General features: G+C 46.9%; 1 protein-coding gene across 2 annotated transcripts in view; it reads right to left on the reverse strand.

Moving 5' to 3' along the window:
* Nucleotides 1-19596, reverse strand: part of CBFA2T2 (CBFA2/RUNX1 partner transcriptional co-repressor 2) — a 102970-nt gene extending 83374 nt beyond the window's left edge. Inside the window, exon 1 of one of the 2 annotated variants that reach the window (XM_058679336.1) lies at nucleotides 19413-19596. In XM_058679336.1, coding sequence (XP_058535319.1) covers nucleotides 19413-19446 — 34 coding nt within the window. In that variant the 5' untranslated portion in view covers nucleotides 19447-19596. The remainder of the gene's footprint in view (nucleotides 1-19412) is intronic. The other variant, XM_058679335.1, reaches the window with a different exon arrangement.
* Nucleotides 19597-25919: the final 6323 nt, after the last annotated feature.

The raw sequence follows: 25919 nt of genomic DNA on the forward strand, positions 1-25919 counted from the left end.
CGGCAGCTCCGCTTCCCATCCAGTTCCCTGCTTGTGGCCTGGGAAAGCAGTCGAGGATGGCCCAAAGCCTTGGTGAACCTGCACCCGCGTGGCAGACATGGAAGAAGTTTCCGGCTCCTGGCTTTGGATTGACTCAGCTCCATCCATTGCAGCTGTTTGGGGAGTCAATCAACGGATGGAAGATCTTCCTCTGTCTTGGCTCCTCTCTGTATATCTGACTTTCCAACAAATAAATAAATAAATAGATAAATCTTTTAAAAAATTATTAAAATGAAATAAGAAAATTTTTCAACGATTACTATAAATGCTGAAAAGTTAAGCTTTTTGGAATAATTTAATGATATCTGGGGAAAATTGTGTGAAACCAGAAATCAAGGATGTCCTGAGAGTATAGGAAGCAGATACAAGTTTGGCTACCAAATCACAACACAGCACCATCAGACACATCAAACAAGAGGCGATATAATGAAAGATCTGAGACAGACATCAGCCTCCTCACCACCCTGTCCTCCCTCCAACAGCATTAATTTATTCCTCTCCAGAAAACTCTCTCACACATCTCCACTCACAAACAGTCGTCTCTCCGCGTACGGTAACTCCTCATTCACCTGGACGTGGAGGCACTATGTCCGGGTTAGCTATTCCTGAGGCAGTGTTTCTCAGAGTACTCCGGACAATCAATGAGAGAACTACTCAGGAAGCATGCTCTAAATGAGGATTCCTGGGCCCTGCACCAGATCTCCAGGACTTAAAGCTTGTTAGGGGTAACTCCGAAATGCTGCATTTAACAAGCTGCTTACAGGCTCGGGGTGCACACCACAGTGTATGATGCATGCAGCTATTCCTATTCCCAAATGATTCTGCTAATATGAATTATCAGCTGAACTCACCTTCATTACTCCCACGTTCTGAGACACACACAACTTCATTTCCTGTTTGGTCGGCTATGTCTCCAAGAGCCTGGCCCAGAGCAAGCTTCATGCGTATGCTAAACTTTTCCCACACGGGCAGTACAATGCTTTTTTTGCTTTTTTCTCTTTTTAAAGATTTTACTTTTATTGGAAAGTCATAATATCTATTATTTATTAGATTTATTTTTATTGGAAAGTTAGATCTACAGAGAGAAGCAGACAAAAATCCTCCATCTGGGCACAACATGGTAGCATAGCAGCTAAAGTACTCGCCTTGAACTCACCGGCATCCTATATGGGTGCCAGTTCAAATCCCGGCAGCCCCGCTTCCCATCCAGCTCCCTGCTTGTGGCCTGCACCTGCGTCGGAGACCTGCAAGAAGCTCCTGGCTTCAGATCGGCACAGCTCCAGCCACTGAGGCTGCTTGGGGAGTGAATCAATAGATGGAAGATCTTCCTCTCTGCCTCCCTGCTCTCTGTATATCTGACTTTACAATACAAATAAATAAAAATCCTTAAAAAAAAAAAAAAAAAAAACCCAACATATCTTCAAAAAAAAAAAATCCTCCGTCCACTGGGTCCACTGCCCAAGCGGCCGCAATGGCTGGAGCTGAGCTGACCTGAAGCCAGTAGTCAGAGCTTCTTCCACGTTAGTGCAGGTCCCAAGGCCCTGAGCTGTCCCTGACTGCTTTTCCAGGACACAAGCAGGGAGCTGGATGGGAAGTGGGGCAGCTGGGACACGAACAGGTGCTTATATGGGATCCTGGCGCGTTCAAGGCGAGGATTTAGCCATGAGGCTACTGCACCAGGACCTGCTATTTCCTTGTAAGAAAAACATTATCAGCAAATGCTTTAATGGCAATGATGAGCTGAAGAGGGGCACAGCTTCTATGTACCTGGGCCTGGGACGACTGGCCCAAATGAAGCTTTCTTTTCAAGCTGTTATCAAAAGCAGAAGGGCCCTATTTTCATTTCCAGCACACCTCTGTGTAGTTGCAGATCTTTCCAAGCTCTCTTTCTTTGCTGTGAGATGGAGAAACATCGTGCACTGCACCTGTCGGTGACTAGCCCATCTGCAAGAGCCAGGGCTCCAGAACAGACGACTCTGCACTTTCCCAGAGAGGAAGAGTCTGAGCCAAGTCTGGCAACACCAAGAAGCAGTTAATCACATACCTGCCTTTTTTACAGAGCATTTGGAAAGTTCTCTGAAAGGTGTGATTACTTTAAAGGCATCTCATATCAACGCTGAGCAAATCAATACTGAATGTTGCTGTCCTTGATAAAACCCATTCCAAGCTACTTAAAACAGAAAAGATAGATGCCTTTGTTACTGTCAAAAGCGAAGAGCTGCAAGAATGGTTTTGTGTACTTTCCATCTGACAAGAATTTTGAAAGATTGCAAAACAGTAGGTACAATTTCACTTATGCACGATACATTTGTTATAGATTTATAAAGGCCTACAAAAGTCTAAAGACACACATAAAACTTCCAGTGATGAGATAAAAGGCAATTTTTACATTTCACTCTATTTGTTAATTTTTTTTAAAAGATTTTAATTATTTGAAAGAGTTACAGAGAGAACAAAAGAGGGAAACAGAGAAAGAACCTCTGTCTACAGGTCCACTTCCCAAAGGGTCACAGAAGCAGGGGGAGGGCAGACGTTTTGTCGGAGTCTCCCACATGGTGCACTCCATGCTGAAATTCAAATACATGGATACACGTCTAGGTTCCTCTTTCAATTCTAACTTCCTGCTCATGTGCACATGGAAGGCAGCAGCCAGTGGTACCTGATTCCTGCACCAGCACGGGAGACCTGGATTGACCAGATCATCTCATAGGCTGGCCCACTCCTGTTTATCACAGGAGATTGGAAAGTGAATCCGCAGATGGGGGATCTTTGTCTCTCTTTCTGACTTTAAGTTTTAAAATAAATGAAAATCTTAACAATAAAAAAGGAAGCTGGCACAGGTATACTAATCCTTCATCTATCTCCACACCAGCATCCCAGATGTGTGCCAGTTTGGGCTCTGTTTGCTCCACTTCTTTTTTTGCTTTGTTAACTTAAATAAACTTTGTAAAAAAATGTTATTTTTAACCTTGATTACATAGTTAAGAGGCATGCATGTCCATGTGGGTCTCCAATTAGGGCAGGGAAGGTTGCTCCACTTCTGACACAGCTCCCTGCCGGCGGCCTTGGAAGGCAGCAGGGGATAGTTCCATGTTTAGGGCTCTTGCACCCTCATGGGGAGACCCGGAAGACACTCCAGGCTCTCAGCTTTGGACCAGCACAGCTCTGGCCACTGGGACCATTTATAGAGTGAACAGGTGGATAGATCTCTGTCTCACCCTCTCTCTGACTTCCAAGTAAAATAAATCAGTCTTTAAAAACAAAAGAGGGGGCCTGGCGTGGTAGCCTAGGGTTACTCACATGCCTTGCATGCACTGGGATCCTAAATGGGTGCCGGTTCTAATCCCAAGGGCCGGCTTCCCATCCTGCTCCCTGCTTGTGGCCTGGGAAAGCAGTTGAGGATGGCCCAAAGCCTTGGGACCCTGCACCCGCGTGGCAGACCCAAAAGAGGCTTCAGGCTCCTGGCTTCGGTTCAGCACAGCTAAAAGCATTGGGCCGTCTTTGACTGCTTTCCCAGGCCACAAGCAGGAAGCTAGATGGGAAGTGGAGCTGACGGGATTAGAACCAGCATCCATATGGGATCTCAGAGTGTTCAAGGCGAGGACTTTGGCTGCTAGGCCTCGGCGCCGGGCCCTGTGTATCTGATCTTCAAATAAATAAATCTCTGCGATAGATGGAAGGCTGGGTGGTGCTTTTCCCTTTGCTTCTCCCCTGACCCCAGATACAGGGAAAAAATGATGATATTAGTGTGGAAACAATGGTATTACCCACTTTTCTGTAGCCCTTGACCCTATATACCCTAATCAACTAAGTAAGATTATTAAATAATCTTTTAAAAAAAAGAGACCAAAAAAGGGGGAAAATATCTACTATTTACACACCTTTCCCAAAGATTTCTTTATTAAAATTCCATTATTTAGGGCATATGTAATGAACTCTGAAACCTTGTTTCTGCTCTCTTTTGTGGGATCTGAATCAGTCTGCCATGTTCTGATATTTAATTGGCATGGATTGTCTGTTTGCATTCCCTCGGAGGGTTCTCATATAAACAAATTAATTTGGCAACTAAATAAATGCAGAAAGAGATCTTTTCCTCAAATCAAGTTGGTGCTCCATATACAGCCAAACTGACACAACAGATGAACTCTCCAGCAGCCTCCAAGATAAAAAGCTGCAAATCCAGGCAGATGCTGGCACCGGTAAACTCACCTGCATCTCTTCTGGAGGCCCCGCCTGCCTGTGATCCACCTGGCTGCCATCACACAGCCTTGAGGCAGAGAACATCCTGCTATTCCCAGCTCCCAAAACAGGGATGCAGGAGCAAATCAGCAGGTGAAAACCCCTCTCTCTGTCTCAGGGACTCTCTGCCCGTCAAATTAAATGGAACAATAAAAAAAATTTAAACAAAAAGGTGAAGTCAAACCAATGAAGCTTTACCTAAAGCAGTCCCATTTATTTGTTTGTTTATTTAAATTTATTTATTTATTTAAAAGATTTATCTTTTTATCTATTTATCTATTTTTATTGGAAAGAAAGATATACAGAGAGGAGGCGAGACAGAGAGGAAGATCTTCCATCTGATGGTTTACTCTCCAAGCGGCCGCAACGGCTGGAGCTGAGCCAATTTGAAGCCAGGAGACAGGAGCTTCTTCCAGGTCTCCCATACAGGTGTAGGGTCCCATGGCATTGGGCTGTCCTTCACTGCTTTCACAGGCCACAAGCAAGGAGCTGGATGGGAAGCAGGGCTGCCGGGATAAAAACCGATGCCCATATGGGATCCCGGTGCGTTTGAGGAGAGGACTTTACCCACTACGCTATCGTGCCGGGCCCCCATTTTTAACTTCTCATAGCTGAAGTTTAAATAAACCCCTTTAGGTTTAAATACATTCTTGTCAACCTTCCTAGTAATCCTATTATAATTCTAAACCTGCGTTTATATAAATGTGCTATAACCTGAAAAGCTTTAATTACCCTACAACTTTCACTACCACAATCAACATATGCTTTTAAAAACTAGAGAAATTATCCAGCTCCCTGCTTGTGGCCTGGGAAAGCAGTCGAGGACGGCCCAATGCCTTGGGACACTGCACCTGCGTGGGAGACCTGGAAGAGGTTCCAGCTTCCCGGCTTCGGATCGGCGCGCACCGGCCCGTTTCGGCTCACTTGGGGAGTGAATCATCGGATGGAAGATCTTCCTCTCTGTCTCTCCTCTCTGTATATCTGGCTGTAATAAAATGAATAAATCTTTAAAAAAAAAAAAAAAAAAAAAAACTAGGGAAATTTGGGCCAGGTGCGGTGGCCTAATGGCTAAAGTTCTTGCCTTGAACATGCTGGGATCCCATGTAGGCTCTGGTTCTAGTCCCGGCAGCACTGCTTCCCATCCAGCTCCCTGCCTGCACTGGGAGACCCAGAAGAGGCTCCTGGCTTCTGGCTTCAGAATGGCTCAGCCCCAGCCGTTACAGCCTCTTGGGGAGTGAATCATGGGACGGAAGATCTTCCTCTCTATCTCTCCTCCTCTGTATATATCTGACTTTGCAATAAAAATAAAATAAATCTTAAAAAAAAAAAAACTAGGGAAAATTTTTGCCTGGCATGGTAGTCTAGTGGCTGAAGTCCTCAGCTTGCACGTGCTGAGATCCTATACGGAATTTTTGCTTCCTGTTCTAGCTCCCTGCTTGTGGCCTGGGAAAGCAGTTGAGGATGGCCCAAAGCCTTGGGACCCTGCACCCGCATGGAAGACCCGGAAGAGCTCCTGGCTCCTGGCTTCGGATTGGCTCACCTGCAGCCATTGCGGCCGCTTGGGGAGTGAACCATCAGACCGCAGATCTTCCCCTCTGTCTCTCCTCCTCTGTCTCTCCTCCTCTCTGTATATCCGCCTTTCAATAAAAATAAATAAATCTTACAGAAAAAAAAAAAAAGAATCCCATATTGGCATTGGCACGGATCGTGTCCCAGCTGCTTCACTTCCTTTCCAGCTCTCTGCTTGTAGCCTGAGAAAGCAGCAGAGAATGGCCCAAAGCCTTGGGACCAGGCACTCACCTGGGAGACCTGGAAGAAGCTCTTGGCTCCTACCTTCAGACTGGCTAAGCTTTGGCCATTGTGGCCCTCTAGGGAGTGAACCAGCAGATGGAAGATCTTTTTCTCTGGTTCTCTTTCTTTCTGTAAATCTGTTTTTCCAATAAAAATAAACATATATTAAAAAAACCAAACATGATTAAGGGTCAGAAATAGTTGAGGGGGAATGAAATAAGTAAGGTCACAACATAGCTTAGGGTCATGAGTTGAAAACCACACATACTTCATGGAATCCTCTCTACCTACCTGAAAGACCACAAGCAGGGAGCTGGAGGGGAAGTGGAAGAGCTGGGACTCGAACTCGTGCCCATATGGGACTTCAGTGCTTAGAGAGGGAGAATTAGCCAATTGAGTCATTGCACTGGGCCTCCACCTACCTGTCAATCAAATGGTCATTTCTCCAGGATGCATTTCCTCTCACCTGGGACCTAGGGGCAGGTAACCACTCCCTATTGCAGGTCTATATAAGCCTAGCCATGGGGAGGGGCTCTTGCTCTCTTCCTGCAGACAAAAGACAGGTTTCTAGCATCTATGAAACATAGAATCCAACCAGAATATGTTGGTCTAACTGGCAGGTCCAACCTGTACTCCTATAGATGCAGAACCCATCCTACCAGTCCACATCAAAGACTACCCCAACATGCCGCATGCCTCAGCTCTGCAGGACTTGTACGGGCTTCCGGCTCAAGGCCTGGAAGAGGAGTGGAACACAGGCACACAGACCCTGCCACTCACTTGGGAGATGTTGATGAAATTCCTGGCTCCTGACAGCCTGGCCCATCCCTGGCCATTGCAGTTATTTGTGAATGAACGAGCACATGGAAGATCTTCCTCTTTTTCCACCTATGTAACTCAAGTAAATTTTTTTCAAAAAACAATGAATTTATTATTATTATTATTATTATCAGAAAGCCAGATTTACAGAAAAAAGGAGAAAAAGAAAGATATTCCATTCACTGCTTCACTCCCCAAGTGAATGCAATGGTCGGAGCTAAGCTGATCTGAGGCTGGATGCCAGGAGCCAGGAGCTTCTTCCAGGTCTCCTACATGGATGCAGGATCCCAAAGTTTTGGGTCATCCTCTACTACTTTCCCGGGCCAATATGCAATCTTGCTGCATGCAAGGTGAGAATTTAGCCACTGAGCCATGGCGCCAGGTCCTAACTCAATAAATTTAAAAAAAAAAAATCATTATACTCCAGTTTTTAGTGTAATTAGCTTTTTGTCTTTATCAGAATATAAAAATTACGCATCTTGGGTCCAGCGGCGTGGCCTAGCGGCTAAAGTCCTCGCCTTGAAAGCCCCGGGATCCCATATGGGCGCCGGTTCTAATCCCAGCAGCTCCACTTCCCATCCAGCTCCCTGCTTGTGGCCTGGGAAAGCAGTGAAGGACGGCCCAATGCATTGGGACACTGCACCCGCATGGGAGACCCGGAAGAGGTTCCTGGTTCCCGGCTTCGGATCGGCGCATACCGGCCCATTGCGGCTCACTTGGGGAGTGAAACATCGGATGGAAGATCTTCCTCTCTGTCTCTCCTCCTCTCTGTATATCCGGCTTTCCAATAATAATAAAATCTTTAAAAAAAAAAAAAAATTATGCATCTTGTGCCAGGTGCAATAGCCTAGTGGCTAAGTTCTTGCCTTGCATTTACCGGGATCCTATATGGGCAGCAGTTCATGTCCCAGTTGCTCCACTTCCCCTCCAGCTCCCTGCTTGTGGCCTGGGAAAGCACTTGAGGATGGCCCAAGCCATGAGACCCTGCACCTGCAAAGGAGACCTAGAAGAAGCTGCTGGCTTCATATCAGCTCAGCTCTAGCTGTTACGGCCACTTGGGAAACAAACCAGCATATGGAAGATTTTTCTCTCTGTATCTCCTTCTCTCTGTATATTTGATTTTCCAATAAAAAATAAAATAATTTTTATGGGCCCAGTGTGATAGTGTAGCAGTTAACGTCCTCGCCTTGAATGCGCCGGGATCCCATATGGACACTGGTTCTAATCCTGGTTGCTATACTTACTATCCAGCTCTCTGCTTGTGGCCTGGGAAAGCAGTAGAGGACAGCCCAAAGCTTTGGGACCCTGCACCTGCATGGGAGACCTGGAAGAGGCTCCAGGCTCCTGGCTTCAGATCGGTTTCGTTCCTGCCATTGTGGCAGCTTGCAAAAATAAAATAAATCTTTAAAAAAGTAAATGAAAGAAGAAAAACATACAGCCGGGTGTGTAGCAGGCAGTACCACCTAGGACTGTGTAAGTATACTCATGACGTTTACACGTTGCAGAATTGGCTCATAAAGCATTGTATAGCAATATATTACTGTTCTTGGCCAGACCAACAAACCAAGGGAAGATTCAGGGTGCGCTCCAAGCAAATGGGACGGCTTACCGAGCTAGGACTACCACCTCGTCCTACCTTTTCTCACAGTGCAGGGTGTCCCTCTCTCAGCCACTTCCACCTTTCAGCTCAGTCATGAAGATGCCTTGCTTTCTGTCTCCTCCCTCCAAGGCTGGCTCCCTTCTCTACAGGTAAGCAAAACAAAGACATGATCACTTTCTCAAAATCAAGGACAAAAACACCTGCCACACTTTTGGGGAGAAAAAATGTCACAGATACGTTAGCTCTCCCTTGGGGATGAGGGGATACATGGAGAGCAGGCAGTAAGTATAGACAGCAAGCTAGCTGAAAACGATAAATACTTTAGCAGAAACCCAATGGTTAGGTTGAAACTCTAGGGGTACAAAACCAAAATGAGTAAAAGTGTTCTCTGTGCGTCAATTCTCATTGGGAAAATTGAACGCAGGCAGGACTTCTGCAGGGCTGACTGAGTTAACAAAGGAGTAAGGGGAACATTTGTAAGAGAGGAAAAGGTCAAACTAACGTGTCCTGTCGAGGGAGCTGTGCTATGACTGGTATTAACATTTCACTTGAGCTGCCAGGAGGTCAGATTACGTATTTGTCTCCATCAGCTAATTTAATTAAAAGGTCTAGCAAACCCCAAAGCCATAAATTTAGGAGGACACCTACCTCTGGATTATTCTGAATTTTGCTTTGATTTCTGCATTTAATTACAGCAATATAAACCAGAGGGACAGAAGGAATCTTAAAGAGCCACACAGCGAAGTGAAGGTTCAGCGCATGGGCTGTACACAACATCTGATGATCCATACACAACAGCTCCTCATGGAGCAAAGCAAAATTAGCACGGACATTTCTTGGGCTTTGATGTTCACTGCCATCATCTGCTTCACTGCTAAGATGAGAAACCATATGGGATGAATTGGTAAAGGCTGTCGAGAGGTTCTGTTGCTTTTTTTTTCCCCTGCTTTTTAAAATTCATCCTTAGGGCCAACTTAGGATATCCCTGAGCAAGATCCAATACAGCCATCTTTAAATCATCCCAATTTCTACAACACTTTTAGCAGTTGTTGAGGGGCAAAAGTTGTTAAAATTATGGGAAATCAAGTATGCTCAGGGAGCTCAGGATTCCTCTCCAGGAGTTTCCCACAAAACCTCTAGTCTAGGGCCTGGCTAGGGTCCGGCATGGTAGCCTAGTGGCTAAAGTCCTTGCCTCGTACGTGCCAAGATCCCATACGGATGTTGGTTGGTTCATATGCCAGCAGGCCCTGCTTCCCATCCAGCTCCCTGCTTGTACCCTGGGAAAACAGTCAAGGATGGCCCAATGCTTTGGGTCCCTGTACCCATGCAGGAGACCCTGAAGAGGCTTCAGATTCCTGGCTTCAGATAGGCTCACCTCTGGCTGTTGTGGTCACTTGGAGAATAAATCAACGGACAGATCTTCTCTCCTCCTCTCTGTATATCTGACTTTCCAAAAAAAAAAAAACTCTAGTAAAAAGCAGTTACGCGATGGCAAGAAAGAATGGGTGTTGGACAAGGAACAAACTTGACACCAAGATGAAACTATGTTTGAAGAATAAACTTACTACTTACTCTACAACATTCAGCATTTCACCTAACTTCTCTAAGCCTTATGTCTTCAGTACAATACCCTGACTGCTTCCCAAGGCAGTTCTAATAATTACATGCAATGACTGATACAAGCTAAAAGTACCAGGTAGAATATGTAACGGACTTCAAAAACATTTTTTTTCAACTGGACTCAATAGTTATATTTGGTTGCTAAATCTGCTACGGACTCATTTGGAAAGTTTTAACTTACGGTATCCCAGCCTCTGTAATTTCAGATAGCCTCGAGGCCTTCAAGAGGCCAAAGACAGAAACCAGAAGCAAAAAGCAATGTAAACCAGCCATAATAAAACCCAGAAACAAGGTCTGTCACACGTGTATACTCCAGTGCATACTGCACATGTGCACTAACAGTACAGCACTGCTGAAGCCCCTTCCCTGATAATCTCACCAGAGAATAAGAACCGGGGTAGATGGGAACAAGCATTTCGCCTAGCAGTTAAGGCACTCATATCTGAGTTCAATTCCCAACTCAAGCTCTTGAATCCAGCTTCTTGCTAAAACAAAGCCTAGGAAGTAACAATGGATGGCTGAAAACCCACACAGGAGACCTGGGTTGTACTCCTGGAACTGCAGTAGGACCAGCCCTGACCATTAAGGGCACTGGGGAAATGAACCTGCAGATGGAAACTTTCTCTGTTTCTATTGATCAAAAAAAAGAAAAAAATAGGCGTGGGCAGTGTGCTGTATCCCTATCCTAGTAACTAAACAGTAATTAAATAGAATACCAGTTCAGGCCCTGGTTGCTCTGCTTACAATCTAACTTCCTGTGTGATTTGGCTGCTGGGAGTGGCCCTCTCCCCTACTAACCCAGGTACAGGAGCAAAGAAAAAAATTAGAAACAACTGTCTCATCCACCTTCCCCAATACCTCAACCCTCCCCACACTAATCAGTGGTCACATGGGCATAAACCCTTATCAATTATAAATATGAAAAATAAAAAACAAAAGTAACCAATCCAACTTCCTGCTCATTCACCTGGGAAAGCAGCAGAAGGTAGCCTAAATACTATCTACATGGGATATCTGGATGGAGTTCCAGGCTTCTCTCTCTGTTGCTGTGCCTTTCAAATAAATAAATCAAGACTAAAAAAAAAAAAAACAGTAATTAAATAGGAAGGGGGAAGTCTTTCTCATTAGCCATCAAGCTTCCAAGGATTTTAAATAAGAGGTAATTGAAAAAATTAGTGGAAAATACATATTATCCATATTATCTTTCAAATTTGTAAGCACTCTACCATTTTGCAACCCAGTCATCATTTCCCATAATGAGGTTCAAAATAATACTCTATGACCTAGCACTAAAGTAGAATGGGTTGACTGCCATTTTAACACAGTTATCTTATAAGAGTATTTGTTTAAAGTCCTGATTGCTCTGCTTTTCATCCAGTTTCTTGCTAATGGGCCTGGGAAAGCAGCAATAGATGGCCCAGCTGCTTAGTGCCCTGCCAACCATATGGGTGATCCAGAATTACTGCCCTGTTGTGAACATGTGACGCATAAACATGAAGATGGGTGATTTCTCTTTCTTTCATTCTCTGTCACTTTGCCTTTTAAATAAATCAATCAAAAAAGCCTATCTGGGGCCCGGCGGCGTGGCCTAGCGGCTAAAGTCCTCGCCTTGAAAGCCCCGGGATCCCATATGGGCGCCGGTTCTAATCCCGGCAGCTCCACTTCCCATCCAACTCCCTGCTTGTGGCCTGGGAAAGCAGTAAAGGACGGCCCAATGCATTGGGACCCTGCACCCGCGTGGGAGACCCGGAAGAGGCTCCTGGTTCCCGGCTTCGGATCGGCGCGCACCGGCCCGTTGCGGCTCACTTGGGGAGTGAAACATCGGATGGAGGATCTTCCTCTCTGTCTCTCCTCCTCTCTGTACATCTGACTTTGTAATAAAATAAATAAATCTTTAAAAAAAAAAAAGGAAGGAAGGAAGGAAAGAAAGAAAGAAAGAGAGAGAGAGAGAGAGAAAGAAAGAAAGAGTAAGAGCTCAAAATGGCCACGGCAGAGTCAGATTAAAGCAAGAGCCAAGACTCAATCTGGTCTCCCCCAAGGGTGACTGGAACCCATTCACTTGAGTCATCTACCCTGCAGAAACCAGAAGACAGGGACCAGAGTCAGGCATGGAACCCAGGCAGTCCAACACGCAACACAAGCATCTTAACTACTAGGCTAAATATCTGCTACTGCTTTTTATTTTTTTTCCTCCTGCTTATTTTTAGATTTACCTGAATATGAGAAATCCAGCTTGTTCCAAGTCAACCTAAATTTATTTCAAAAGTCAAAAATAGGGCTAGCATTGTGGCATAGCAGCTTGAATAGCTGTAACACTGACATGCTATATGAGTGCCAGTTCTAGTCTCAGCTGCTCCACTTTCAACTCAGATCGCTGCTGATGACCTGGGAAGGCAGCAGACAATGGTCCAAGTGCTTGGGTCCCTGCCACCAATGTGGGAGACCCAGAAGACGCTGCTGGCTCCTGGCTTCAGATTGGCTCAGCTTCAACCTGGCCCAACCCTGGCTGTCCTGGCTACTTGGGGAGTGAACCAATGGATGAAAGATAAGATCTGTCTCTCTCTAACTCTGACCTCCAAATAAAAAAAATACTTTAAAAAATACAAAAAAAGTCAAAGATGAGGAAAATACTATTTCAAGTATCCAAGACATGATACAATAAATCCAAACTCTTAAAACAATGAAAGTTCACGGTAAACTTTCTAGGTACAGAAGACAGGATAGGGTGCTGTGGCAATGCAGGTGAGAACAACCACTTGGGACACTTACATATCAAATGGGAATAGTTCAAATCCAGGATGTCGCGTGCAGATCAGCCCTCTGCTAACACACCTGGGAAGCAGCAGCTGATGGCTTAGGTATCTGAGTTCCTGCTAAGCACACGGAAAACCTGAATGGCATTCCTGACTTCGGACCTGGCTCCAACCTGGCCCATCTCTGGCTGTCATCTGGAGTGAACCAGAAGACAGAGGATCTGCCTGAGCCACTCTCTTGTCACTCCTCCAAAAAAATACATAAATCTTTCAAAAACAATAAAAAATGTACCCAGTTCTACACATGGGTACTCACGGAAATGTAAATGCCAAATTAACATGAAGACGGCACTTGATCAAGTAATGGATTTTACAGCAGTATTACTCTCAAAACCTTCAGCTAACTTCCTTTGACTTTGCTAAGGGTTACTGATACAGGGGTGGGGGTAGTGGTGGGTAAGCTAAGAACCTTACACAATGTGGCCCCCCGAAAGAAAGAAAAATGGAACAGTCTGCAGTGCAGTAACGTCATGTGACTGCAGACACTGTGTCCCTATCACCAAGAGTAGAAATCACCCTATTTGTTTTAAAGCCTTTAAAAGAAATAAACAGGGCCCGGCGGCGTGGCCTAGCGGCTAAAGTCCTCGCCTTGAAAGCCCCGGGATCCCATATGGGCGCTGGTTCTAATCCCGGCAGCTCCACTTCCCATCCAGCTCCCTGCTTGTGGCCTGGGAAAGCAGTCGAGGATGGCCCAATGCATTGGGACACTGCACCCGCGTGGGAGACCTGGAAGAGGTTCCAGGTTCCTGGCTTCGGATCGGCACGTACTGGCCCGTTGCGGCTCACTTGGGGAGTGAATCATCGGACGGAAGATCTTCCTCTCTGTCTCTCCTCCTCTGTGTATAGCTGGCTGTAATAAAATGAATAAATCTTTAAAAATATAAGAAAAGAAATAAACACATTACTCTTTGGCTTTAAAAAAAAATTCTCGGGCAAGATGCAGTGGCCTAGCAGCTGAAGTCCTCACCTTGAAAGCACCAGGATCCCATATGGGCGCCAGTTCTAACTCCGGCAGCTCCACTTCCCATCTAGCTCCCTGCTTGTGGCCTGGGAAAGCAGTTGAGGATGGTCCAAAGCCTTGGGACCCTGCACCTGCATGGGAGACCCAGAAGAAGCTCTGGGCTCCTGGCTTCAGATCAATTGGTTCAGCTCCAGCTGTTGTGGCCACATGGGAGTGAACCATCAAACAGAAGATTTTCCCTTGTCTCTCCTCCTCTCTATATATCCGCCTTTCCAATTAAAAAAAAAAAAAAAAACCTTCCCAGTAGAAATGAGTCCCAAATTCAGAGTTCAAGTTCTGCTTTTTCTGTCACACCAAACAAGCTGCCTCACACACATCTCTCCAGCTTTTAAAGGAATTCAGGCTATTAACCCCAATTTAACTTACCCTGATTATATGACCAGTAAGAACACTGCCTGGAAGCACATGAAGTCATTTGCCTCAAAAGTAACTATGCTGCATTTACTTCTTCTCAGATTTGTTTGTTCCTATTCGATGGTGGAGTGATGGGGCGGACTAAATACAACCACATGGCACAGCAGGTAGGACCTCTGCAGAAGAGGCCTACCTTTCATGGCCAGTTTATCTTATTTAGCTGGGTGGGGACAAGGGGGCTCTCTGGCTTCTCTCTGTTCTGCTGCTTTCAAAATGGTTATGCAAAGACTCAGTCGATCATGTGAGTAAGCTCTGATTGAAAGCCGGAGGAGTCAGCATGTTAACAAGGTAGGCAGAAGCTTCGGAGTGACAGTCCAGGACGTTTTAACAGGGGAACAATAAACAAAGCTGCGGCCATGGTTTATAACAGATACTCCAACGTGTCCGGCTAATGAGAACACCTCTCGGGCCAAGGAATAAAACATTTTTTTAAATCTTTTTTTTAAAAGATTATTTTTACTGCAAAGTCAGATATACAGAGAGAAGGAGAGACAGAGAAGAAGATCTTCCATCTGATGATTCACTCCCCAAGTGATCGCGACAGCCAGTGCTGCGCCAATCCGAAGCCAGGAGCCTCTTCCCGGTCTCCCAAGAGGGTGCAGGGTCCAAAGGCTTTGGGCCGTCCTTGACTGCTTTCCCAGGCCACAAGCAGGGAGCTGGAAGCGAAGTGGAGCTGCCAGGATTAGAACCACCACCCATATGGGATCCTGGAGCGTTCAAGGTGAGGACTTTAGCCACTAGGCCACTGCGCTGGGAATAAAACACTTGTCAAGCCTTAAGGCAGGCAGTCCTACAGAGCTGCGACTGAAGTCAAGAGGCAGAGTGCGGGCCCGGCGGTGTGGCCTAACGGCTAAAGTCCTCGCCTTGCATGCGCCAGGATCCCATATGGTCACTGGTTCTAATCCCGGCAGCTCCACTTCCCATCCAGCTCCCTGCTTGTGGCCTGGGAAAGCAGTCGAGGACGGTCCAAAGCCTTGGGACCCTGCACCCACGTGGGAGACCCAGAAGAGCTCCTGGCTTATGGCTCTGATCGGGGAAGTAACAACCATTGTGGTCACTTGGGGAGTGAATCATTGGACGGAAGATCTTTCTGTCTATCCTTCTCTCTTTATATCTGACTTTGCAACTAAAAAAAAAAAAAGAAAAAAAGAGGCAGAGTGGGCTGGGGCAACACCCATAGGAAGGGAGCAAGGAAGTAAAAACCACCCAGGAGGGGAAACAAGTATGGATACAGGACATTGAACGCACACCTACCAGGGCAGAGACGATGGAAGGAACAATGCACCGGGAACCTGGAGGAGCCAATGAAAGGTACCCAAGAAGCCTTTCTGGTACATGTTTGCCTATCTTCAGTGACCTCAGAGGTAAATGCTAGATAAGAAAATGTTCCCAACATAAATTAATTCTCACGCCTTATGCACAGGATCCATCTACCATAAAATATTTGTAACCAGGTTTCTCATGAATGAATACGGTTACCATAACATTCCACACCTATTATGACTTCCTTGAAGGTCCAATGATTTATGTTCCTTCTTGCACTTACGGACCTCCCACTTGCCTTGCTAGGCAAAATCACAAAAATGCAGATTTTTATCACAACCCACAAGGAGTTTATAGTCTAGCTTATACTCTTCGATAATGAAGTAGACAGAAGGAGGTAAGTGCCGCAGAGCACAGAGCGGGGGTGCTGTGAAAAGCTCGGAACAGGCTTCCTTGCCATCTGGCCCCTGCCTGGCACCACTCCTGCCAGAACTCACTGTTATTCTATGAACAAGGTATACAAGCGTCACTCAGGCCTCCTGCAGCTCCAGATCTGTGGAAAATTGTCACCACGCCCTTAGCAGCCTCCAAGCTTGCATATACCCTCTGTAGGATCAGCCCCTCCTCCTAGAAAAAGCCCCTCTCCTTCACCAAGGCCTAAGTCATGTCACCTCCTTCCCTAGACCTGACCAGGAGCCTCAAAGAAAAAACAGTTGCACCTCCTCTCCATTACCAGAAGCCTTGCCAAAAGCACCAGATAAGGCCCCCTACCAAAATAACAGCTTAAATCATTTTTGTGTACACTCAGCTACAAACAGCACCCAAAAAGAGTATTTCAAACACCGTTCAAGTTCCTTACAGGTAAACATGTCCTATTAACAAACACATGCATTAATCAGCAAAACAAAACTGAAAATGAAGTAGAAAAATCTCAATTTACAGACGAAGAAAATTAAGTGCACTGGATGGCTAAGGCGTTTATCAGACCCCAGAACTGCTAAACTTCAAGAAGTTCAAAAGTTTAGAATTTCAACTTAAATCATTACATTCTGATTCTACCTAACAGGCTCATCTGTGTGTGGGGGTGGGGGCATACCCCAGGAGGTAATCACACAGCGAGGGAAGAAAACGCTGGAACTTTTACTCAGGCTAATTGTCACTCATCCTTTTGGTACATGTCCATTTTACATGTCGTAAGACATAACCTAATAGAGTCTAGGTACACTGTAATTGCTACTTGAAACGAATTTTTTATGTACACATATGTAAACTTATTTACTGATGAAATGAACACTGAAAATATTCAAGGTGGCAGTTATTTCTGCGGGCCCTGACGGAGGGCCTATAGCACTGAACTGAGGCCCAAATTCCTTTCTACATTCTCTCCCAAGCACATCAGTTAAACACCCTCGTCCATCAGATAGGCCCCAGGTAAGCTGCGGAGACAAGGCTCTGCTCTTTGAAGCCCAGTGGTCAGCACAGGGCCCAGAGTATAGCAATACATGAACCTCATCGCAGCCTGAGAGTTTCACTTCACAAAACATTCTCTCAACACCACTCCATTTTACTGCCACTTACTATTGGCTCCAGACTAAAAGCAGCAGCACACTGCCTCAAAATGTATCAGAGAATTCTCTTAGGAAAACTAAACACAAAAACAAAAAACCTAAAAAGTCTTAGTTATGTAACAGAACCAAACGTTGTACTTTGAGGCATATTTTAAACCGAAGAATCAGACACAAATTGAAGTCTAGATAAAAGGTCCTTTCTCTACACTGATGCTGTGCCCGTTGTCAGAACTATGGAGTTATCTGTTCACCTCTCATTTGTACCAGGAGAAATGGATCAAACCATCAAGAGCAGCGACAGCAGATTAAGCAAGAACAGTCATTAGCTACTACTTTTTGTTTCTCGAATGGATGCCCAACAAAGGGTGGAGGGAACTATGTGGAAATTTTTATGTGTCCCTTGGAGACTAGAGCACAATATTCCTTCCTTTCTCAGTCTCACCCTCTGTGAAATGGGCATATTCAAACACACTCTTATTTAGGTCACCACCAACATTAAACAAAAAAGATACAACACAGATTTCTGATGCCTTTTCCTGGGTGTCTACCACGAGCAGTTCTGATATTTTCTTACAAAGCCATTGTCTTTCACAATTACTTACTTGCACAGCACAGGCATAAAAACTCTCTTAAGGTATAACCAGACAATTACAGAAGGTATGATAAGTAAGATACAGTAACAATATCAGATGCAATAACACAACGAAAACTACAGCAATTGGGCAACCAAAGCAAATAGCAATCGGGAACATCAGAAAGCAGCAAAGTGCTTAGCCGCGGGGACCCGGCGGCTGCCAGGTGCTTACAAGAATGCTGGGGGCAAGGAGCCGGGCTCAGGTGCTCAGCTCGCGGGGCTGGACTCCAAGGCAGCAATACTGCACTCGCGGACAAGTCTGAGCGGCCAGTCTTTGAGCCCAGAGAATTCCTGTCCATTTTCAGGTTATCGCACCTACTGCCGGGTGTCCCTAAAGCAGGCTTACCGAGACCCAGCGTCTGCTGGCCCCTACATGAGCTTTATCTCTAGCTCCAGACTTGGTGTCCAGTTAGTTTATGGATTTGGTTTCATTTTACCCTTTCATGTTCCTTATGGCATTCACTCTCTCCCAGGTAGACTCAAAAGCCCGCCCCCGGGGAGGGGGGCGGTTCTCGTTTGTCACTCTTTTCCCAGGGCAGAGAAAGATCCTTTTAACTTAAGAGATGATTTAATAAATATTAAATGAATAGACTACAACATGCTCCACAAACGTTGGCGGGTCTGCTATTCTCACGAGAAGCAATTAAAAACGTTATTGTTCTTAATAAGATACCACCCCTACTCCCCCCGATACACAGAAGGGATCTCAATCCTAGAAGAAACACGAGATAAAAACTGGAATGGCGAAATGGAGGTAAGAACAATTGAAGCCGACATCAGGACTAACCCGCGACAAAACACAAATCCTAAAACAGCCCGATTTCGGACTTCTCCGAGTGATGTTCATATTGGGAGAGATGAGTAAGCCGCGGTGACAATAACAACAATTTTCACGCCTCTGTGTATGTGTGTGTGCGCGCCAGGCTCGGTGCCAAGCCTCCTCCAGTGGCCCCCGAGCACCATGCAGGGAAGGGAGGGAATGCTCTTAACATCTCCATTTTCCAGATGGGGGAACTGAGGTCCGGGGAGAGGCAAGGTCACCGGCTCTCCTCCCCCAGGGGAGGGTCTGCGTCCACGCTGTCCCGATCCCCCGAGGCTGCCTTCCACACGCCCTCCCTCCTCCTCCCCAAGGGGCCACCCTCGCCGCCTGCTCCTGCACAGCGGGCGTGTGCGATGATACCGGGATGAGGACCGGGGGGCTTAGGTGACCCCCTCAGCATCGGGAGAACAAAACAATCCCTTGTCCGCCAGCAACTCCACGGACGCCGGAGCCGGCCTGGGCTCCAAGGCCACGGGGCCCACCGTGGCACTCGCACACCGAGCGCCCCGCGAGCTCCTCCGGAACCACAGGAAGCGCCGGGGTGGCCTGAAGGAGCCCGGCAAGGCCCGGCCCGGGCCGGCCCGCCCCGTGACCTTGGATCTACCGCCTGGCTGCGGGGCTCAGTTTCCCCTTCCCAGCCTCGCGCCTGGGGAAGACACCGGAGCGAGGGGGGTGGGGGTGGGGTGGAGAGAGAACCTCTCCCGGGAGCCTCGCGCCCGTGGAGCCAGCAGGCCCCTCACACGCCCCCCTCAACCTTCCCGCCCCGCTTACGCTGAAAGGCGGCCGCTCCAGGAACGCCCACCATCGCCGAGCGACGCCCGGCCAGCGGCCCCGGGTGTCTTCGCAGGCGGGGACGCCGCGGGACCTGCAGCCTCCGAGCTCCCAACGCCGCCGCCGTTAGGCCGCGCGCCGCACCGCCCCCCCAGCCCCGGCTGGCTCCGCCCCCGCCGCCGGGCACGCCCCCGCCGCACGCTCTAGCCCGCCTGACCAACGCACGCGGAAACCCGGCCCCGAGACTGCCTCGCTCTGCCTCTCTCGGCCCCGCCCCCTGACCTGACCCGCCCCTTCCGCGCGAACCGACCGCCCTATCCCAGCGCACCCCTTGCTTCTCAGGCCCGCCCCCCGCGTGCGTCACGCGCGTCCGTCACGAGCGCGACCTACCTGGTGCCCCGATGTGGCGGGGGCGGCCCAAGTTCTAGGGGGCGGAGCCTCGGGGGAGGCGAAGGGGCCTCACCTGAGTTCCCCAGGTAAGGGACTTCTCCCTGGGTCCTTAGGCAAATTCCGTCTCCTTTTGTCCTACAGTATGCTAAATGACTAAAATGCACAAGTGATTTTTAAGTCCAATTTCCTTATAGAGGTAACTTCTCTTTTTTTGAAGTTTATATTGCAGATTATTTATGTTGCAGATTATTATTTTTTGTGTTGAAGATATATTTTAGTGCGCAAGTCAGGGTTAGAGAGTCAAAGAGATGCTAAATCACTACCCAAATGGCCACAAGGCCCTGACAGAAGGCAGGAGTCTGGAACTCTTATCTCCCAAGAAGGTAGCAGGTACCCAAGCACGTGGGCCATCTTCCGCTGCTCTCCCTGGCGCAGCAACAGAGGCTGGATTGCAAGTGGAACAAACGGAACTCAAACCTGCACCCGTGTGGGATGCAAATGTCACAGATGGTGACCTAACCCACAGAGCTGGCCCAGCCACACCGTGGTTCTGTCACCTAATCCTTCATCTGCAAGCGTCAGCAAAGCAAATGGGCTCCAGTTCGTGTCCCAGCCACTTCACTTATCATCCAGCCCCCTGTTTGTGGCCTGGGAGAGCAGTAGAGGACAACCCAAAGCCTTGGGATCCTTGCACCCACATGGAGACCAGGAAGAAGTTCTTGACTGCTGGCTTTAGATAGGTAGAACTCTAGCTCTTGCAGCTATTTGGGGAGTAAACAGGCAGTTGTATGATCTTTAATTAAAAAAAAAAAAAAGGTGGCCCCAGAGAGAGAGAATTTGAAACCCTTGATTCACTTCCTAATTCAGGTTGTTGCAGCAATTGGAACCAAGAGGCAGGAATTCCACCAGAGTCTCTTACATGGGTTGCAGGGACCCAAGATGTTGAGCCATGACCTGCTTTCAGGTTGCCTCAGCAGAAAGCTGCATAGAGAACAGAGGTGAGATTTAAACCCAATCAACCTGACATGGAATGCCCGCATTCCAAGCAGCAACTTAACTGATTAAGCTGTTAGAATATAGATGACCTTTATTCAAAGAAACCCTAGTTCACAAGCCTTTTCCCCTTGCAGCAGGAAGGTGTAGAGAAGGGGGGCTGCAAAGGAACGGAAAAAGAGGCAAGGAAAGGGGTGTGTGGGGAGTTTGAGACCCCTCTTGACATTGAAGCTGAGGCCAGGGTCACTTAGGTCCTTATTTGGTATTGGATATTGGCTGGAGTCCATCATTGGTCCAGCAGGGGTTCTGCTGCCTCAGGCACTGGCTGGAATTCTGCCCGCCCTTCCGGGTTACAGCCTGAGGTCACAGTGACATACCTGCCTTGAAACAAGCTCCACCCTCCTCTGGTAACTATGGCAACCACCATCCGCCATCATGCCAGCCCCCTACTTCATCATATTATTATTAGTTATCATTATTATGAGTGTTTTACCATGTTCATGTGCCTCTTTTCACTCTACACAGTGATTCCTCACAATGAGGAAGATAGGAATTAATTTCTCTTCCAGGAATTAATTTGCTCACCCATTGCTGTCATCAAAAAGAGCAGACAGACATACTAAGAACCAAAGCACTCCTGACCTCAGACTCAGCATTTTAGAACTATTGCAAACTATTTTGTCTCCAGAAGATACAGAAATGAGGCTTTAAATGAAAACAAGATTAAAAAGTCCAAGCTCCTTGAAGCACAAAGATACTAGAAATAACTTTTATTTGTTTTGCAAAAATGTATTTTAGGGCCTGACACAGTAACCTAGTATCCAGTTCCCTGCCTGTGGCCTGGGAAAGCAGTAGAGGATGGCCCAAAGCCTTGGGACCCTGCACCCGCGTAGGAGACCCAGAAGAGGCTCCTGGCTCCTGCTTCGGATTGGCTCAGCTCAGGCCGTTGCTGCCAATTAGGGAAATAAGTCAGGAGATGGAAGATCTTTCTCTCTGTTGAAGAGAGTTGAAGGAAGAGAAAGAGAACAGGAGATAAAAAGGGATCTTCTGTCCACTAGGTTATTTTCCAGGTGACCACAGGGCCAGGCCTGAGCCAAGCCAAAGCCAAGAGCCAGGAACTGGGTTCTTCCTCATGGGTACAAGGGTCAAGGATCTCCACATTCTTCTGCTTTCCCAGGCACATTAGCAGGAACTGAATCAAAAGTGGAGCAGCTAGGGCCCGGCGGCCCGGCCTAGCGGCTAAAGTCCTCGCCTTGAAAGCCCCGGGATCCCATATGGGCGCCGGTTCTAGTCCCGGCAGCTCCACTTCCCATCCAGCTCCCTGCTTGTGGCCTGGGAAAGCAGTCGAGGACAACCCAATGCATTGGGACACTGCACCCACGTGGGAGACCTGGAGGAGGTTCCGGGTTCCCGGCTTCGGATCGGCGCGCACCGGCCCGTTGTGGCTCACTTGGGGAGTGAAACATCGGATGGAAGATCTTCCTCTCTGTCTCTCCTCCTCTGTGTATATCTGGCTGTAATAAAAATGAATAAATCTTTAAAAAAAAAAAAAATTGGAGCAGCTAGACCTCCTACGGGATGGATTCCTGATGGAATGCCAGGATTGCAGGGGTGCAGCTTAACCCACTGTGTGTCACACTGCTGCTGGATGTGAGCGAGATCACGCCAGACATGTGTAAAGTTTATTAAGGAATCGTTATTAACCAAACTTGGTGATAACAGCGCCGAGTAGAAATAGCAAATCACAAGTCCATATGGCAATCCAGTCAATCATAACCCCAAGAGGAACAAATGGTCATTACCCTCAAATCCATACACTATGTCCCAGCTTCCCCAACAATGTAAGTTATCCTAAGAGACACGCAACAAATAACCTGGACACACTTACAAAGCTGCAGACATCCACCTTTCCCCGGCTTCTCTGCCCACATTCCACTACTGCTAGGCCTCGCCTCTCCTGGAACTCCTGATAGTACACAAATTAGAAATACAAAGCATCTTAGCATTGCTGTCTTCATTGTCCCACCCAAGCAGTGAGCAGAGGGTGAGGAATACAGTCTCTGTCTGCAGGAAGCCAGAGAGCAAGCAGACACTGGGGAGGCCAAAGTCAGAGTGCAACAAGCAATGGCAGCACTTGACCAGGAGAGCAAGCCCCTCCTTATCATGGGCCTTTAGAGGGGCTTGTGAGGGGAGTGGCTAAACAACAGTACAATACGCCCCCTCTCAGGTGGTAGGTGAGAGTCGCAGGTGGGCAGCAGGGAACACCTAGGTGGTGACGGAGTGACTTCCAAGCTAATGATCCTGAACTAGCTACCTACCTCACCACCACAATATTGGCCCCTAACAAGGTTATGTTCACTTTGCTTCTCTTTTACGAGCAAAAGACTAAATATGTAGAATGCGTTTTTGTTTTTTCATTAATTAATTTTTTTTTTGAAAAATCAGATTTACAGAGAGGAGGGGAGACAGAGAGAAAGATCTTTCATCAGTTGATTCACAATGGGTGGAGCTGAACTGATCTGAAACCAGGAGTCAGGAGCTTCTTCTGGGTCTCCCATGCAGGTGCAGGGTCCCAAGGCTTTGGACCATCCTCGATTGCTTTCCCAGGCTACAAGCAGGGAGCTGGATGGAAAGTAGACAACTGGGATACAAAGTGGCACACATATGGGATCCCAGAACATGCAAAGTGAGTATTTAGCCACTAGGCTATCATGCCAGACCCAAATCTTTCCAACATATTCAGCAAAGACCCAATATTCAGAATAAAAAGCTACAAACCAGCAAGAAAAGTGAAATTAATAAAAAAAAAAATCAGAGCCTGGCATGGTAGCCCAGCAGCTAAGGTCATCGCCTTGCATCTACCAGGATCCCATATGGGCACCAGTTCTAATCCCGGCAGCCCCACTTCCCATCCAGCTCCATGCTTGTGGCCTGGGAAAGCAGTTGAGGACAGCCCAAAGCCTTGGGACCCTGCACCTGTGTGGGAGACCTGGAAGAGGCTCCAGGTGCCTGGCTTTAGATTGGCTTAGCTCCGGCCGAGGCAACTGCTTGGAGAGTGAATCATTGGATGGAAGATCTTCCTCTCTGTCTCTCCTTCTCTCTGTATATCTGATTTTGCAATAAAAATTAATAATAAATCTTTTTTTAAAAAAGAAAAATAAGCAAAGATGGTAAAACAATGCACAGAAAAGCATTTTGCCTAATAAACACTAAAAAATCCTCCACTTCTCTAATAATCAGAAAAGCTAAAATAAGCTATCATATTTCATGCATTAAGCTGGAAATCCCATTGGTGAATACTCATCCAGAGGAAATACTAGTTAATGTGTAAAAATACTGCACATCCCAAATGGCCACAGCCACTACAGCTGGCTCAGGTTGAAACCAGGAGCCCAGAACTTCTTCCAGTACTCCCGCACAGGTACAGGTGCCCAAGTGTGTGTATCATCCTCACCTGCTTTCTCAGGTACACTAACAGGAAGCTGGATTGGAAGTGGAGACACTGGGTTTCTTTCTTTTTTTTTTTTTTTTCAAGATTTATTTATGTTTTATTACAAAGTCAGATATACAGAGAGGAGGAGCGACAAAGAGGAAGATCTTCGGATCGAAGCCAGGAACCAGGAGCCTCCCTCGGGTCTTCCACGTGGGTGCAGGGTCCCAAAGCTTTGGGCTGTCCTGGACTGCTTTCCCAGGCCACAAGCAGGGAGCTGGATGGGAGTGGAGCTGCCGGGATTAGAACTGACGCCCATATGGGATCCCGGCGTGTTCAAGGCGAGGACTTTAGCCACTAGGCCATGGCGCCAGGACTGCCACTGGGTTTGGAAACAGCACCCCATATGGGATACCGGCGCCACAGTTTGTGGCTTACCCCACTATGCCACAGCATCAGACCCAAAAGCAAGTTTTGAAGGTAGAACACAAAAATAAGAACACATGGGCATATATTTAAAATAAACAATGTGGGAAAGAAAAAAAAAAGAGAATGTGAAATAGTGGTCTCCACCACCTTGCTGTAGCCCTGGACCCTTTGCACCCTAATCAACTATGTAAAAATCATCAAATAAATAATTATCTTAAAAAACAAAACAAACAAAAGCGTGAGCAATGATGTGAGTTCTCTTGGTGCATTTTAGGAGGACCCTACCAACTTAAGGGACCTCAGAAAAGGGTTCTGAGCTAAGTCTGAAAGCCTAAGAGAAATGCAGATGGGGAGGATTTAGTTGAAATGTCACTTATTTTGTGGAAATCTCTTTACTGCTGAATGATATAATAATCTCCAAGACATTTTTAAAAATAGGATTCTTGTACAAAGTAGAATGAACACATGTCAAAGATTTTATTCAACTCGTGAATACAGGAACCAGTAAGCTGAAATGACGGGCTCCAAAGGAAATCTGAGAAATGATATTTATATAATCAGTCTATAAGGGCCTGGCATGATGCTCAGTTGCCTGATCCTCCCCACACAAGTGCCAGAATCCCATATGGGCACCAGTTCATCTCCTGGGTGTTCTACTTCCCAGCCAGCTCCCTGCTTTGTAACCTGGGAAAGCAGTAGAGGACAGTCCAAAGCCTTGGGAGCCTGAACCCAAGTTCAGCTCCAACCGTTGCGGCCATTTGGGGAGTGAAGCAGCAGATGAAAGATGTTTCATTCTGTTTCTCCTTCCTTCTGTAAATCTGCCTTGCCAGTAAAAATACATCTTTTTCTTTTAAAAATTAATGTATTTTAGGGCCCAGCATGATATTGTACTGGTTTAAGTCCTCGCCTTGAACGCCCGGGATGCCATATGGGTGCCAGTTCTAATCCCAGCAGCCTCACTTCCCATCCATCTCCCTGCTTGTGGCCTGGGAAAGTAGTCGAGGATGGCCCAAAGCCATGGGACCCTGCACCCATATGGGAGAACTGGAAGATGCTCCTGGCTTCTGGCTTCAAATTGGCTCAGCTCCAGCTGTTGCAGCCACTTGGGTAGTGAACCATCAGATGGAAGACCTTCCTCTCTGTCTCTCCTCCTCTATGTATATCTGCCTTGCCAATACAAATAAAATAGAAATAAATTATATATTTATTTTTATTGACAAGGCAGATAACATTTAAGAAGAGGAGAGACACAGTAGATCTTCCAT

The sequence above is a fragment of the Ochotona princeps genome, chromosome 22 (assembly GCF_030435755.1).
Source record: "Ochotona princeps isolate mOchPri1 chromosome 22, mOchPri1.hap1, whole genome shotgun sequence".
In the NCBI taxonomy this organism is placed as follows: Eukaryota; Metazoa; Chordata; class Mammalia; order Lagomorpha; family Ochotonidae; genus Ochotona; species Ochotona princeps.